This window comes from Emys orbicularis, chromosome 1 (genome assembly GCF_028017835.1).
Source record: "Emys orbicularis isolate rEmyOrb1 chromosome 1, rEmyOrb1.hap1, whole genome shotgun sequence".
Classification (NCBI taxonomy): Eukaryota; Metazoa; Chordata; order Testudines; family Emydidae; genus Emys; species Emys orbicularis.
The window spans coordinates 286,830,288-286,847,836 of record NC_088683.1 but is presented as its reverse complement, the minus strand read 5'-3'; the positions used below and the strand labels follow the sequence as shown (position 1 = coordinate 286,847,836).

At 39.9% G+C, this 17,549-nt stretch overlaps 1 protein-coding gene across 1 annotated transcript in view; it reads left to right on the top strand.

Annotated features, from left to right (window-relative positions):
- Positions 1-902: 902 nt before the first annotated feature.
- The window catches only part of SCEL (sciellin), a 54,642-nt gene continuing 37,995 nt past the window's right edge, over positions 903-17,549 (top strand). The window contains exons 1-8 of the mRNA XM_065423757.1: positions 903-945; positions 5,838-5,958; positions 6,667-6,729; positions 7,114-7,182; positions 10,480-10,548; positions 12,461-12,535; positions 13,948-14,013; positions 16,551-16,604. Coding sequence (XP_065279829.1) covers positions 903-945; positions 5,838-5,958; positions 6,667-6,729; positions 7,114-7,182; positions 10,480-10,548; positions 12,461-12,535; positions 13,948-14,013; positions 16,551-16,604 — 560 coding nt within the window. The remainder of the gene's footprint in view (positions 946-5,837; positions 5,959-6,666; positions 6,730-7,113; positions 7,183-10,479; positions 10,549-12,460; positions 12,536-13,947; positions 14,014-16,550; positions 16,605-17,549) is intronic.

Below are 17,549 nucleotides of genomic sequence, written 5' to 3'. Positions count from 1 at the left end.
TCTAATAAAGTCCTCCAGCAAATATCCCCTCCACATATAGGCCCTGATTCACTACTTGCTTACCTCAGTGTAAAACTGGCGTAAGCGAGTGATAGATCAGGTACACAGAACAGAAGGGATCAAGGGGAAGACAAAGGACTGAGAGAGTGAATGATTGTGATAGAGAGAATGAGGAAAGGATATGAAGGTGACAGCTGGAGAGGGAAGAGGAAAGAAAGTGAAGACTGAAGCAAGGGGGAAAAGAGAGGAGAAAGGGGAAGAAAAACAACCCAAAATCTTAAAACATAGTACATGTAACAGAAGGGAATGGCAGTTTTTCTCTCTTCTCCAGCATCCAAATCCTGCTGCACAAACTACCCTGACCTAGCCCCACTAATATACTAATAAAATACCCTGTGAATCCTAGTATCCTGTGAATCCTTCTCCTTTAGGACAAGCATCTTATTTTCCACACTTTACAGCTGGTTGATCTAGAAAACTAGCTTAGTTTTTAATAAATTACGTCTCAAATTATTAAAGAATTTGAAGTATTTGCAACAGCCCAACATTTCAGATGTGATTTTTTTGTTTGTATGAATTCATGTATCAGATTGTTAGTATTAAGGTTTGGACAGTTCATATTCTACTGATATCATTGGCTATGAGAGGCTTTCATGACTCCTTGAAGACCTCAAATATTTCTTGATCAGGTTCTGATTTGTAGCGAGTATTTACTAAGATGCATTTAAATTTTGAAATCCAGCTATTAATACTACATCCTGCTAAAACTCTTCAAGATACAGCATGTTTCACCATCCAAAACATTTCTAACTGTCTTTGTTGCTAATTCTTAATCTCACCACAGTGTTGTTCTTTAATGTTTTTTCTTTTAGATCCCAAAGGAGGATACATCCCTGAATAAAATGTCAACCTTCACCGTAGGAAAATCATCCCCTAATCAAAGTGGTATGTTGATGCTGTTACTTTCAGGGTATTTAAAGCATAGGGGGAAATAACAAGCCCTTTTCATTGCATGTATGCGGTATGTGAACCTAATCCAAGTGCCATTGTGCCCTCCATATTCTTGTTTCAACACAACACGGTTTCAAATCAGACTGCATGCTGCCCACCCTAGAACAATGGCGGACTACTTATTTGATTAAGTAATGCATGTGAGGACCGGTTTGGGAGGTGGAGGCAGCAGTGCTGCTTGATCCTTATCAGCATTTTCATTCTGGTTGAAGTGCTGGGAATGCCAGCACCACACAAGGGAGGAGTGGGGGAGGGAAACAGCGGGGATAGAGCATGGCTTCTGCTCGCATTAGTGCCTGTGGTTACCCTGGAGACCAAGGAGCAGCATAGCGGGGGACATGCTCAGCGGCTGTTGAGGGAAGCAGTGTGAGCAGAGCAGGCTAAGGCGTTGCAGAGAGAGAAAGGGAGGGGCAGGCTTACTCCCTGCAACATTGTCCCTCTCCCCAATACACCCTGTAATTTCAGATTGTTGGAGAGGGAGAGACTGAGGAAAGAGGATTTGGGGCAGAGGGAAAGAAAATATAATTGATTGGTGGTTGTCAGGCAAGATTTTTCGTACTGTCAACCCTGTCTGTAATAATGCCTTAAAAAGGAGAAATATGGATAGTGATTAGGAAAAGACTGATGGCAAAAGGTTGGGAGTTTGGATTCTGCTTGGATAAATGTCCAGATGCTTATTAGAAGTCTAATGACACCTATTCTTTTGCATTTGACACAATTGCGTTAAAAATCTCAAAAGATTTCAAGCACTTCAGGTTCTGGTTTTGGCTGGACACCCAGAGTCCTCCCCCTGAGCTATTAAAATTAGGACTGTCAAACGATTACAAAAATTAATCGCGATTAATCATGAGATTTTTTAAAAATCATGATTAATCGCAGTTCTAATCACATTGTTAAACAGTAATAGAATACCATTTATTTAAATATGTTGTATGTTTTTCTACATTTTCAAATATATTGATTTAAATTGTAACAGAATAAAAAGTGTACAGTGCTCACTTTATATTATTATTTTTATTACAAATATTTGCACTGTAAAAAAGATAAACAAAAGAAATAGTGTTTTTCACTTCACTTCTTATAAGTACTGTAGTGCAATCTTTATCGTGAAAGTGCAAATTACAAATGTAGAATTTTTTTGTTACATAACTGCACTCAAAAACAAAACACTGTACACTTTGTATTCTGTGTTGTAATTGAAATCAATATAGTTGAAAATGTAGAAAAACATCAAAAACTATTTATAATAAATTTCAATTGGCATTCTATTATTGTTTAACAGTACGATTAAAAGTCCGATTAATCGCGATTAATTTTTTTAATCAAGTTAATTTGCTTTGAGTTTAAATTTATTAAAAACTAAGCTAGTTTTCTAGATCAACCAGCTGTAAAGTGTGGAAAATAAGATGCTTGTCCTTTAGGACAAGCATTCAGATGCTTTGAGTTAATTGCTTGAGTTAACTGCGATCAATTGACAGCCCTAATTAAAATGTTTTCCTTGGTTTTAAGCAAATATGTTTATACAGCTATTTTAAATAACTGAAATATAAATCTCTGTTAGTTGCTGCATTGCCACAGAGCATCCATAGGGGATAGCAAGGAACCAGGGGTGGCTCTATGTTTTTTGCCGCCCCAAGCACGGCAGTCAGGCGGCTTTCAGCGGCACGCCTGCGAGCGGTCCGCTGGTCACTGAGATTCGGCTGCATGCCTGCGGGAAGTCCGCCGGTGCCGCGCCTTCAGTGTCCCCACCGCCGAAAGCGCGGGACCGGCGGACCTCCCGCAGGCATGCCGCCAAAGACTGCCTGACTGCCGCCCTCACGGCAACCGGCAGGCTGCCCCCCACAGCTTGCCGCCCCAGGCACGCGCTTGCTGCACTGGTGCCTGGAGCCGCCCCTGCAAGGAACCTCACTACACAAAGGAGAACACCTCAAACAGGAATTCTTGTGGAGCAAAGCCACCGTTACACCCTTGAAATGGCTACAGCATGTGATCGGCGCCAAGTAAAGCTTACAGCTCAGTTTTGCAGATGCATTAAAGGTTGTTCCTTGTATCCTCCCCTCCCTTTTGTACTTGCTCAAGGACTAAGGCAAGCTGCAGCAAAATATATACATTAAATCTGTATAAGCACATTAATATATGTCATCCTTGACTTGATCAGTACAGATACAATTTGATGCAGATTGGGCCACACATACAGTAGAAACGCACATTAACAGTAAACTATTTGCACTGCAGTATTACAAGCAAACATTAAATGCATATTGTTTAGCTGCTGCCTCTAGATGGGGCTTCGTTTCAAGTTAATTGGATTATTTAAATTAAGAAATATGATTAAAAAATCCAAAATGGACTTTTGGAGTAATTTCACTTTCATGATATGCCACTGGGGAGAAATGAATGTTCCACACACTAGGCTTGATGTACTCTTGGGTATATATTGATGTGCATCTTGAAAACACCACATCTATGCTTGTGCTTATGCGTAATAGCAGATTTTTAGAGACGTGTGAGACTGTAACTGACTTTAGAGCAGAACCTTAAATGTGTTGGAAAGGGTTTGCAGGAGTCCTTTGCTAAAATTATGCTATCAATATGAAGGGAGTGTTGGGAAGATTTCCTTACTTCCGATGGAGTTCTTCCTTTTGGATACTGCTAACCCATTCTTGCTGAAGATGGCTTTTATGCTTGGGGCTCATAAAAATAATTTTGAAGAGCAAACGTTTTGCACCAGATGTAAGGTATTAAACAAAATTACTTGGAGGGGGGGAGAGTGTACAGTTCCCTCTACAAAGTCTTCAAACCTCCATCCTCAGTTGTCAAATGTCGGAAGTTCTATTTGTCTGCCTGCCTATTGTTGTTGTTATTCCATGTCCATCACTATACTACTGAATACTGTGCTATATTATCAATACACTGAGCAAAGTATACATTTTATAGCAAGTGCATTTAATATAGGTTAGTTTGCTAATTGGTGCTGCCTCCATCTTTGACTGTAGCTACGAGGAAAAAATGTTTAAATGGAAAAAAAATGAATACCTTTCTCACTCCTTCACCCCTCCATTCTGCAAGAATTAAGGTGTAGATTTTTAACAGTGAGGGTAGTTAACTATTGGAACAACGTATGTAGAAATGCACTGGACTCCCTATCACTTGAAGATTTTAAATGAAAAATGGATATCTTACTAAAAGATATGCTATAGCTCAAACAGAAGTTATGGGCTTGCTGCAGAAATTATTGGGTGAGGTTCTTTGGCTTGTGTTAGGAGGCAGTCAGACTAAATGATTATAATGACTACTTCTGGCCTTAAAAACCTATGAATCTAAGTGCATGGTACAAAGGATATACCACAGCGTAAGAGAAGGAGAAATTAGGAAGACATTTTTGGAAGCTTATATTAAAATATTGGTAACATCACTGGTCCAGTGAAAAAACCTGTCCTTGTGAACATCCCAATCATCCCACAGGGAACCACAGAAAATGGTAGAGGACATGTTATGGCTTGCAATCTTTTCTTGATTTTAAATGTAATACAGAATTCCATCTTTGTACTCTGACATTGTTTTTTCAGTAAAGAAAATATTTCTGAAGCACGTACTCCAGGCACTCTCCCTTAAAACAAACAATCATGTCCTTTGCTGTGTTTCGCTTCCTCTATCTGGCCTGTGTATTTGTGGTTCTTCATACTTGTCACTACACTTGAATTTCATGGATAAAAGGAACTTGGCTTCCTCTTTTCACAAGTCAGAGCAAAATACTGGTGCGACAAATGAACCCAATACCGACTGTGTGTACTCTGTTTGTGAAGTGATATGTCTTTCCAAACACAAAGAGTATAACCATATACTTTCAATCTGAATGACGTTTAGTTATATCTGCTCAAATCCATTTTGAGTGAAGCAAGGAGTTTTGAAGGTTTTTTTGTATGGTGCTCAGAGGCTAGGCACATTATAGAGATAATCCAATAGGCTTCCCAAAAGAAAGGGTGCAGAACCCATTGTTTCTTAGCACTCCAATTTATTGAGTAAGTGCGTGTCCTTAATGAGGGTCTCGTGTGTACATGTCATATGTCTAATTTGTCACCTCCAACTTGGCTTCAAAAGGAGTTTCCATGTGTCATGACTGCAGGATTGAGCCTCCACTGCAACTGAACACACAATTAAAGGGAAGGTGCAGTAATGGTAGAAAACAAAGTGATGGTAAGGAGCTCAGACGGGGAGAAAAGGATATAGCTGTAATAGGCTTAAGAATGAACAGGGAGGCTTTTCCCATGGGGCCAAACTACCACTAAAAGCACAATTATTCACAGCTGTCTAATACACTGAGAATATGTTCTCATGGATCATGTGAAATAATATTCTTCAGTGTACCAGGCATTAAGACTGTTTGTTAAGGTTATTTTGCATGTTTGTAACACATTAATGGATATTTTCTAATTCACTCATCAAATCAACTCTGTGTTCATTCAGAAGTAAATCAAGCTGCTGATTTTTAAACTGAAATTGTGAATTCAAATTGGTAAAGTGGGATTCAGGGACTTCTACACTGGTTGCAGCACAGCAGGTTATTTATTGGTAAAACATGGAACACTTAGGAAGGTAACTTCTAATACCCAAATGACCTGCTGAATGATTGTACATGTGGCTTAACAGACTGATATTAAAGAAGCCTTGATCTTCGTGTGTAATATCTAAAGATTCAGTTTGTGCCATAAATATATATAGGTATATTGCAAACTTTCTCAGAAAAACAAGTATTCCTAATGCAATTCTAAGTTTTAGACCTTTATCGCATAGTTTTTTCAATAGCTGTGCTTCTGCATTGATAGATACGAAGAGTCCCACTCTTACAGGGAAAAGCAGACAACAGGTTGTTCATGATGACAACAGCAAGCGAAGGACCCTGTTGCAGGATAGCAGCTGGATAAAGAAAAGACCTGAGGAGGAGAGGTAAGGAAAGAATTAATTTCAGTTCAGGCAGTAAAGATCATATGCAGCATATTTTCCCTGACTGCAGGTTAACATACTCTTCTATTTATTTTTAAATTTATTCTATTATCTAATTTTTTGCAAGAGTAATGCTTTAGCAAGTGGGTTTGCATTTATTTCACTATAAAATCTCTATTGGCCCAACCCTGAAGTGCTGCTGAATGCCTCCTGCAAGCTGTTAACATCCTTAACTTCCACTGTTACCTCAGTGGGAGCTTGGGGTGCACAGCACCTCACTAGATGTGCTCAGCACCTCACGGGATGGGCTCAAGATGACATTCCCTTATGCTTTGATTACTGGAATACCTGATTTTCCATGTCTGGAAAAATGCCAATCATTTAATGTTGACACATTCATTTAAGGAACTTAATTGCATCAGGACCAATACTTTAACCTATTGTGGTGCCCTATTATTATGATTGGTGTTACAATAATGCCTAGAAGCCGCAATCAAGTTCAGGCATCCATTGTGCTAGGCACCATACAAATACATAATAAGAGACAGTCCCCATTCCAAAGAGCGTACAGACAAGAGCTGCTGTCAGTGGAGTTAAAATGGTTTAAAACTGGTGTTAGATCTGAGTCAAGACATAAATCGTTGTCAAGCAATTGATCTTTGTTTAAATAATTTGATTTTCACCAAAGATCTGACTTTTTTTTAATTGCAGTACTAATGAAAACTATGGCAGAGTTGTGCTTAACCAATACAAATCTCAAGATAGTTTACACAGGTACAGTAAGTAGTATGTCTATACATCTGTCAAATGGTATTGCCAGAGATAAAGGAAAATACACACACTAAAGTCTTGTTTATGCAAAGAACTTGTTTTGTTCAATTTGACCCTGCTCTTCCTCCCATTATTATTAATTACTTACCTCCTATCGACTTCAATGGGAACAGGATCTGGCCTTTAACTCTGAATATATTGGAGTACTGCATAATGTCTTACATCAACATTTGCATATTGTTTTCATTTTGATCAAATGAATAAAAATGTTAAAATATATTTGTATATATGCTTATTTAGAATAAAATGTCATTTTTGCAAACAAATGCAAACTTTAAAAATAGTTTGTTTTTAATTACATGTCTAACTAATTTTTCTTTATAACAGTAACTTGAATGAAAAGGAAGATCAGAAAGTTTTACTTGGCCGATACAGATCTGATACTACTTTAGACAGGTAGCATATTCTTATATACAATATTTTGTCATTGTCATGCAAGTGGTGTTTTGTATATGTTTTGTCTACAAAAGGAGAAGTATTAACAAGTAAAATGGCGTGAGTGGCATATTAACTTTTGCATTTATACCACGGTAGTCTGATTTATTTATTTTCTAAAACTACTCTACGTGTATTTTTCCCTCCAAGATCTTTTGTCTTGAGGAGGCATAGGCACTGACTTCCTCTGTTTCTGGGTGGTGCTCGACCCCGGCTCCGTCCCAGGCCCCACCCCATCCCACCCCACCCCTTCCCTCAAGCCACACCCCTGCCCCACCTCTTCCCACCCCTGCTCTGCCCCAGGCCCCACCCTCGCTCTGCCCTGGGCCCTGCCCCCACTCCACCCCTCCCCCAAGCCCTCACCCCTGCCCCACCTCTTTCCGCTCCATCCCTGCCCTGCCTCTTCCCATTCCCTCCCCAACCTCTTCCTGTCCCGCTCCTCCTCCTCTCCCCCCATGCTGCTGAACAGCTGATCTGCGACACAAGGAGGCGTGGGCGGGGGAGGGAGGCGCTGATCCACGGGACTGCCGGTGGCTGCTGAGCACCCTCTAATTTTTTTCCGTGGGTGCTCCAGCCCCAGAGCACCCACTGAATCAGCGCCTATGTGAAGAGGGATATATTGGTTGCATAGTTCTGTGTCCAGAAAGCATTCAGATAGCAGAATGGTGTACCAGTTTGCACATAAGTTTATGTTGATGCACCTTCAAAAGGGAGTTCCTATTTTTATTATTCTGTGTCTGTAGCACTGAATAGGTTCTACTATAAAAAGGGATTTCCTTTGTAAATGGAATTCCTTCTGATTTACTCCCATGCAAGTGAGTGGAGAATTGGGTCCTCTGTGTGACATATAAATATATACAACTTTTCTGCCAGCAAATACAGTCTCTGTCATGTATGTGAAATAGCAACGGGCGAGCCTCAAATGTTCACATTGAGGGAGCCTCACCCAAATTTCTCATTCCTTCCGAGTCCCTACACTTCCCTCCCACAATGTATCATAAACCCCTACTTTATTTATGAGAAGTGTGGGGGAAGGGGATTGTCTTATTTTACCCAGATTGTTTCTCCCGTCTTATTGAGAACTAATTAGATATGTGGGAAAGAGGTGGAAGACATGCCTTAAAATCAGCTAGTCATCATGATGATCTTTATGCTTTTACTTCTTTGTACAAAATATTACTGACTCCAAAACTGATGCGGTGAAGAATAAACACTAACAATTGCCTTCTATGATATCTGAGTCTTGAAAAAGGCGATTGAAGTAAATGAAAAGAACACTTATGCCAAGCTCAGGCTTCCACTCCATTGTTGCCACGAGAGGCTGAGATGTTGGGACAGTAACACTAGGGAAATTAAAGATGTAGATTTGGATTTTTCTGCAATGTCCTCAATAAAAAGCAGAATGAAGGACAAGCATGTAAGTCTCAGTGAATAACAGCCGGTTGAGAATTACTTTAAGAAATTTTCATCCCTATGGCCCCTGTAATGTTAGCAAGCTTAGTGAGACCTCTAGTGGTCTGCTGAATAACTGCAGGCTACAGTCACAAATTGCCTGGGGCATGAGCAACTTGAACTACTTATATATCTAATTTTAAGAATTAAAAAAAAAAAATCTAGAAAACACGTTGCACAGATTGGGCCCTGGAATGGCTATGCAAGAATTTCCATTGAAAGCAATCAGCGCCCATCTGTGTATCTGAAGGCAGAATATGTAATTCTTTGTTTCAGTCAGTGACATCTGATTAGTAGTTCTCTGACTGAACATGGCTAATTATTGTTCTGTGTCTATTGCACTGAATAGGCACTCTTTTATAAAAAAAATAACTGGAATTATTTTCATTTTTGTATTTAAATAAATGGGACTTGACTGACAACCATTTTTCAGCGACAAGTGAGTGAGATAATATCTTTTATTGCAGTGATTCTCACCATGGGTCCGAGGCCCCTTGGGGGGCCACGAGCAGGATTCTGGGGGGCCACCAACCAGGGCCAGCATTAGATTTGCTGGGGCTCAGGGCAGAAAACCAAAGCCCTGCCATATGGGGCTGAAGCCCAGGCCCTAAGCTCCGCCACCCAAGCTTGAAGCCAAGCAATGTAGCTCTGTGGGGGCCCTTGTGACATGAGGCCCTAGGTAATTGCCCTGCTTGCTACCCCGTAATGCCAGCCCTGGCTTTTATATGCAGAAAACCAGTTATTGTGACACAGGTGGGCCGTGGCATTTTTAATAATATGTTGGGGTGGGCTTCAGAAAGAAAAAGGTTGAGAACCCTTGTTTTATTGGACCAACTTCTGTTGGTGAAAGAAAGAAGCTTTTGTGTGCCACATCGCTCTTCTTCGGGTATTTTTTTTTCTTCAGAGCTCTTCAACTGCTTTCAGTTATTTAAGCCAAACATTTAAGATAAACAACCCCAAATTAGTGTTTATAATCAACCTTAAAGTATATATTGTACACTTGAACTTTGTGCAGAACTCCTATTGATACCAAAGGGAGTTCCACACATGGAATGAGGCTAGAACTTGGTAAGTGTTATCAGTTCTGCTAGAATCTTTGTGATACTCAGACTTTAGTGAAAGATAAAAATGCTATCTTATTCTAATAGTGAATTCACTAACAGTTTGGAAAAGTTTTAGGCAATGACTATAGCATCCATAAAAGTCATGAAAAGTCATGTGCTTGATCCTTAATGCAAATCTAATGGCTGAATAAAATCAATATTAAGTACAAATAATCTAACCTCTTTGGCTAATGTTACCCCAGAAGGTCACACGTCTATTCCATCACTGATTCTGTACTAGAGTTTCTTCAAATCACATTGATCTCTAAAAGCCATCATGAGAGAACATTGTACCTCTCATGGGACAGTGGAAGAGGGGTTTGATTATAAATATACAGTACTGCCTCATCAAAAGACTTTCTAACAGTTTGATCTTAATAGTAGTCACAGCCAGTTTAAAGGAAAAATTCTAATCATTTCATTTTAATGACGACTGTGGTAGTTACAGGATATTTAACCATTCAGAATTTGGACATAGTTTATAATCTTTTTTTCAGTCACATGCATGCGTTGAAATTATGTGTATTGGTTCAGTTACTATACTATTCTTACTCATCAACATCTGATGTACTGGCTGTCAGAAGCTATGCAGCCTCACCAGGTAATAGTTGATGATGTCATTTTATTCTTAGTGTATTTTTAAAGACATGATTCTAATCTAAATGTTTTATGAAAATGAATTTTGTTCTGTATTTCTATACAGAATTTCAGACACAAGAGATACTGATAAAGCAAATAATTCCCCACCCTTAGATAATAGGACAACTAACAGGTAAGAGTCTGAGACCTGCTAACTCTTAAAAAGATCCTTATACGTTCTTATTACTGTTATTTTATTAGTGATGCCATATATCAAGGATGAATAGAGAGCATAAACAATGATGTGTGATGTGACAAAGATTTCAGAGCTGGTGAGAATTTTTTTTTAATTTAGGTGAAAAACGTTTTCATCAAACTTTTCAGCAGAAAACTTTGACTTCGTTGAACAAATGAAAACTGAAAAACTGAAAGAATTTTTGGCAGCTAAAACAAAAAAAAATTGTGTTGGAGGTTTTTGGTTTTTCAAAGAAAAATATCTAACAATTTGGAGGAAATCAGACACTTTCTGTGAAAATTTTCATTTATTCAAACTCAATTTTCCATTGGCAAAAAGTTTTGACCAGTTCTAGATTTTTTGTTGAGTCAGGGATGACCACATTAAATATATACTAGTGTTTGGTGAACAATACTGAAAACATACCTTCTAAATTACTGTTGGCACATGAGTAATTTGTCTCCATTTAAGAAGATAAAGGTCATAAAAGCTCAGCTATTATATTTATAAATGCAATTGGTCAAATTCCCCGCTGGTCCAACTTCATTCAATGTCAGTTATATCAGTGATAAATTATGTCCAATATAGTTGGTTATGATAAGCAAACGCTATACGTAAGTGTAACCCTGGGAAGTGGTGAGATAACTCTAAAGTGAAACTGAGTGACTATGACACATACAGTGCAAGTGAGACTATGCTTTCGTATTAAGCTTTCTCACAACTTTGTTGTAAATCAGTATGTTAAAGATATGTGAAATGTCATATAAACTGGGTTTTATGTTCTGGCTGGAGATAATTCTGAATATGCCTAGAGGGAAATTCAAAAGAGGACGCATGGTGGGACTTAAATGGTACATAGGCTTTGCACTGGCCCTCTACACATGTTCCCCTGATGAATGTTCATAACAAGAATTGTGATAGATTCCATACTATATTTATCCTCACTAGTTCAAAAGTTGAGACAATAGGACAATAACTTATGAAATGCAAACCTCTTATGAGGAAATAGCTGTAGGGTAGAATGTCAAATAGTCTTGTAGGCATGTACTTAAATGTACAGCATTTATCATCCATCATCATCATCATGGCAACTCCCAAAGGGATGTAGCCTTCTTGTAAATCATGCACCACCCAGATTGATCTCTAGCTAGGTTCTTAAGATGGTCTGGCTGGATGTTCAGTCTATGGCCATCATTGGTGATCTTATTACAACTCCAAAGCTTTTGGTGACTACGTGATTGCTGACCCTATAGCGGCATTCCTCAGTAAATCTGCTTCATACTTTGTTGAACTTCCAGCCTAATAATAAGAAAGCATCTGAAACCAAACCAGTGCTGATGGAAGTGGTTGCTAGCTTTGGTTACGGATAACCTCGTTCCTGATCTATGCATACTATGGCACACCTGATGAAGATGAAGGGAATGTACAACATTGCCACAATAATAGTATCTAATTAAGAAACATACATTTCAAAATGTGAAAAAAGGAGATTTTTTTAATGTTTTGGTGGCTATAAAATGTAGTGTAGTGACATGGATGGATATAATGGTCAAGATTTTTACAAGTGGCTAATGATTTTGGGTGCCCAATTTAGACACTTTAAAGTGGTCTGATTTTTTCAGAATACCCTCTGAATATAAGGACCCTTCAACGTATCTTACATTGGGCATACAAAACTGAGGCTCCTGAAATCACTAATCACTTTTGAAAATCTTAGCCAACATATGTAGCTATAATTGTACCAATTAGTGTTTATAACTCCATCCTTTAAAGAGTGCTGTGATAGTAAAGAACCCATTCCTTAGTTTATCAATTAAAATCATAACTTCACTGAAAAACAATGAGCAAACTAAGTCTCTTTCGTTAACAGACAGTCCTGGACTCCTTCAAATACATCAACCACTACTACCACCACCACCACCACATCTCCTGTGAAGCACAAAAGGTATTCAATATCACCTTTGTTTTACTCTCTGAGGATATATACAATACTGTTGTGCATCAGTAATGTGTTAAGATATATTGGAACAATAACTTCCTCTAACAAGTTTGGAATTCTTTTAAAAAGAATTCTGCTCCTGAAAATTATCATTATCTGGCTATTCCCCACTGGACCACTGTGGGGGCAGGGACTTTCTTTTTACTGTCTGTTTGGGTGGGATCTAGCACTGATTCTTGATTAGAGCCACTACACACTACTGCACTACAAATGAACAATAATAGTACTGTCTTCTATAATGGATAAAAATTGGGGTTAGAAACTTGTTTGATTTCAATGGCATTAGCTGGGAGATGGAGAGAATTGGCTATGGAGTAGAGAACAGAGTTGCCACTTGTAAGGTTCAGAAGACCGGGACCCCCAGTAGGATCCTGAGTCTAAAACTGGACAACTGTCAGTGTGTACTGAGTACCCTTACAGATTTCCCAAGACAGTTACCTCAAAAAAGGGGGATTCTGGGAAAACCTGCACAGGTGACACCCCTAGCAGAGAACTGAATTATTAACTAAAAATGGGTTGCTGGTGGATACCCATTTTCTTGTGCATTACCTTCCTGGCAGCAGCTCCCAAATTCTCTCCCTTCTGGCTTTGCTCCAATTCCATCTCCATTCCATATACTAAAATGATCAGCAATTAAATTGTTGACATTGAAATTAAAGTATTGCTGTTGTATTAGAATTAACATCCCTAATGAGATTAATGGAGGACAGACACTTTACTCCCCTCAGTCATTTTCCTTAGGCTGTCTGCAGACTTGGGAAGACACCACTGCCTTAATTACACTCGGTTCACATTTAGAAGGTTTTTCTGTACAGCAACGATGGCTACAAACTTACTTTTGTTAAAATGAAAACTTAGATTCTGCAGAATCTGAATGTGTTATGGAGGCCACGTAAATACATCAAGCTTTCCAGATCTGTCAGCTGGGCTTGGGTGTTTGACCCATCTGGTTGTCCCTCATGAGACCTGTTTTATTGGCACAAGGGGCTAAATTCTTACTTCACTTGAGCTGCAGCAAAGAAGAACTTGGACCAAAGACTGTATTTTGTACATTGGTGGCACCATTGTAATTAAAGATTTCACTTTATGTTCACTTGCATTAAATTTCCATAAGAATGCTCTAACAGAGTGAACAGAATGGTGTCTCAAGATGGTGGTAGCTATGAAGGTACTGGAAAATAAGTTTAAAAGAAGAAGAAGAATTTAGGAAATGTTATAAGCATTTTCTATATCACCTCTGAGATTCTAACATTCTCCTTTCAAAATATTGTATAGACAAATAGAATTAAATTGCTGTTCATCCACTAAACACTGCATGCTCATACTCTATAATTGAATTATTCATTAATACTTAACAGGCAGTCTTGGATGCCACCACCAGTCTCCGGTTATAAGAACACCACAGTTACTGTGGAAAACAAAGGGTAAGAACTAAGAATAGCATTTAGGTGTTTATTATTATTATACCTGATCCTGCAAGGTACTGAGGACCCTTAACTTCCACTGAATCAGTTCTCAGTAGCAGGTGTTTAGGAAATTCAGAAAAACTTGTTCTAAAATTAGCTGCAGTTATGTAAGAAGTGAATGTTTAGTTTTTAATGCTACTGCTGCATCTGCTTTCTGTCTGATGAATAATGAAACTGCTCACATCTCAATGTTAAATATGGATGAATTATTGAAAATGTGTATAAATACCCTGTGACGTTGTGCAGTCTATATGGATTTATAAAAACATAATAAGAAGTGCATATAATGTAACTGGAATAGTTTTATAAAAATATGATAAGTGAATATAATGTAACTGGAATATGCTTCATGCAAAAGGTCTCTTGTAAGGTATCATTACAAAGCTTATAATCTACTGAGTGTGGTCATCCCATTTGTATAAATGTACCGCTCTTGTATCTAAAACTAGAAATATGAAATATAACTCTGAGGGCCTATTGTAATTATGTAAAGTGTGGGCCATTAATGATGGTTTGGAATCTTGATGACTCCCATTAACAAGGACCATTGTCTGCAGATGGCTGTGTTTACCTGTTAGTCTTCCTGTATATGTGTGTGCTGGCAAGTGGGCAATGAAGTCTTGCAGTGACATGTGATCATGTCACCTGAACTGGAATCCATCTTTAACCTGGTGCTTTTCCAGTGGGGTGTGGGGGGGGTGGAAACCCAGAGGGACAAAGGGTTCCCGCCTTATGCAAAAGATATATAAAGGGGTGGAAGAGAACAGAGGTGGGGAGAGGAGCCATCATGAAGAATCCCCTAGCTATCACCTGAGCTGGAACAAGAGCTGTACCAGGGGAAAGAATTGTGCCCAGGCCTGGAAGGTGTCCAGCCTGAGAAAAAAACTTACTGAAGCATCTCTGAGGGTGAGATTATCTGTATTCAGTTTGATTAGACATAGATTTGCGCATTTTATTTTATTTTGCTTGTTGACTTACTTTGTTCTGCCTGTTACCACTTGGAACCACTTAAATCCTACTGCCTGTATTTAATAAAATCACTTTTTATTTAGTAATTTACTCAGAGTATGTATTAATACCTGGGGGAGCAAACAACTGTGCATATCTCTCTATCAGTGTTATAGAGGGCGAACAATTTATGAGTTTACTCTCCATAAGCTTTATACAGGGTAAAACGGATTTATCTGGGTTTAGACCCCATTGGGAGTTGGGCATCTAAGTGCTAAAAACAAGCACACTTCTGTGAGCTGTTTTCGGGTAAACTTGCAGCACTGGGACAAGTGATTCAGACCCTGGGTCTGTATTGGAGCAAACGGAAGTGTCTGGCTCAGCAAGACAGGGTGCTGGAGTCCTGCGCTGGCAGGGAAAACAGGAGCAGAGGTAGTCTTTGCACATCAGGTGGCAGCTCCTAAGGGGGTTTCTGTGATCCAACCCGTCACATACCCACACAAGATGTGGGTGTTATCTTTATTCTGGATTTTTCATACTAGTGAAAAATTGCATTGTGATCTCAGTGTTTCTAAGTGAAATTGTATTTACGGAAGTGAAATTATGTGACTTGACCTCAGTGTATAAATTTAAGCAGGTGCATACATATTTGCAGGATTGGGGCCAATGGGGGCTGAGGGAAGCGGCAGCCAGCACATCCCTCGGCCTGCGCCGCTTCCCGCAGCCCCCATTGGCCCGGGACGGCGAACCACGGCCAGTGGGAGCCGCGATCGGCTGAACCTGCAGACGCGGCAGGTAAACAAACTAGCCCAGCCTGCCAGGGTGCTTACCCTGGCAGGCCGCGTGCCAAAGGTTGCTGATCCCTGCTTTGGAAATTTGGTAGGGGGTTGCCCTGTGTCAGGGATAAGCCTTTTCCTGTGAAAATCCACCCAAACTTGGCTATGTTGTATGCAAACACAAAAGCTTATATGAACACACGGGCCTGATGTTGAACTGCTTATAATTGTTTAAATATATTCTTGCATATAGATAAATAGTGCACTTTTCTCAGTAAAAAGAAAAACTTTGCACATACAAATTATGCATGAAAAGTATGTATATAAAACGTGGAGTTTTGTATGTTCAAGGCTGAATAAATCTTCAACCAGTCAAAAAATGTATACCTACATAACTTGAAATGGGATATCTGATTTACCCCAAAATTTATTAAAACAAAGAAGCAAACAAACAAACCAACCCACTGACTCTCTTATGGAAAATTTCAACTGCTTTTGTTTAGTTTTTACCAAGATGTTGGGAGTTGTGGGGGTGGAAGTCTGAAAACTGGCCCTTCATTGGAATGCTCTCTCCAATCTTACTGTGGAGGGGCTATGCATATTTCTGTAATAACAAATGAATGTATAGCTTTTTTGAAGGCGCACACTAATTTCACCATTCTCAATATTCTATTGCACCTCTCAAACCTATTTCTAAATGGTAAATTAGAGAATGAATTTTCTTCTTAAAGAAAAATGCTCAGATACTTTTCATTGCATGTTTTAATACAGGCAGTCCAGAACTCCACCAGATACAACCACCACAACTATAGTTGATACTAAACGGTAAGAATGAGCACAGTGTTTATATTATGATTAATTCTGAACCATGCTGTAGACGTGTTTTTTTTTCTGTGCTGCAGTACAGTTCCTTTCTAGCCACTTAGCTCACTACAGAATAGCAACTCTGTGATAATCCTGAGTATTCTCTTTTGCCAATGGATAAACTTCCAAATGGATATGTAGATGCAATACATCTGCTTCCTTGTGCTTTTGATTTCAAAAGCAATTTGTAGTCTGGCATTTTCCTGAACGCTTGTGCTCTTTTTCTTCCCCCCCCTTGCATTTTCTTTACTATGTGCGTATCCAGAGAGTTGTTGAAAGAGACAAGGAGTTCTGTGGAGCTCAAAAACTTCTTTCACCAACAGAAGTTGATTCAATAAAAGATATTACCTCAACCACCGTATTCCTGTCCATAGAGTCAGCAGTTGCAGGAAGTTAGAATTCAGCATGGATGCAATTAACGTAGCTTCAGTAACTGTCTATATCAGGGGTGGGCAAACTTTTTGGGCCGAGGGCCACATCTGGGTGGGGAAATTGTATGCAGGGCTGGGGCAGGGGGTTGGGGTGCGAGAGAGAGTGCGGGGTGTGGGAGGGGGTGCAGTGTGCCGGAAGGGGCGCAGGGCAAGGGATTGGGGCAGAGGAGGGGTGCGTGGTGTATGAGGGGGCTCAGGGAAGGGGGTTGGGGCAGAGGAGGGGTGCGGGGTGTATGAGGGGGCTCAGGGAAGGGGGTTGGGTGCGGGAGGGCTGTGAACTGCGGGAGGGGGTTGGGATGCAGGAGGGATGCAAGGTGCACCAGGGAGCTCAGGGCAGGGGGTTGAGGTGCAGGACGGGTGCAGGGTGCGGCAGGGGGCTCAGGGCAGGGGGTTGGGGTGCACAGGGGTGCAGGGTGCAGCAGGGAGCTCAGGGCAGGGGATTGGGGTGCAGGAGGGGTATGGGATGTAGGACAGG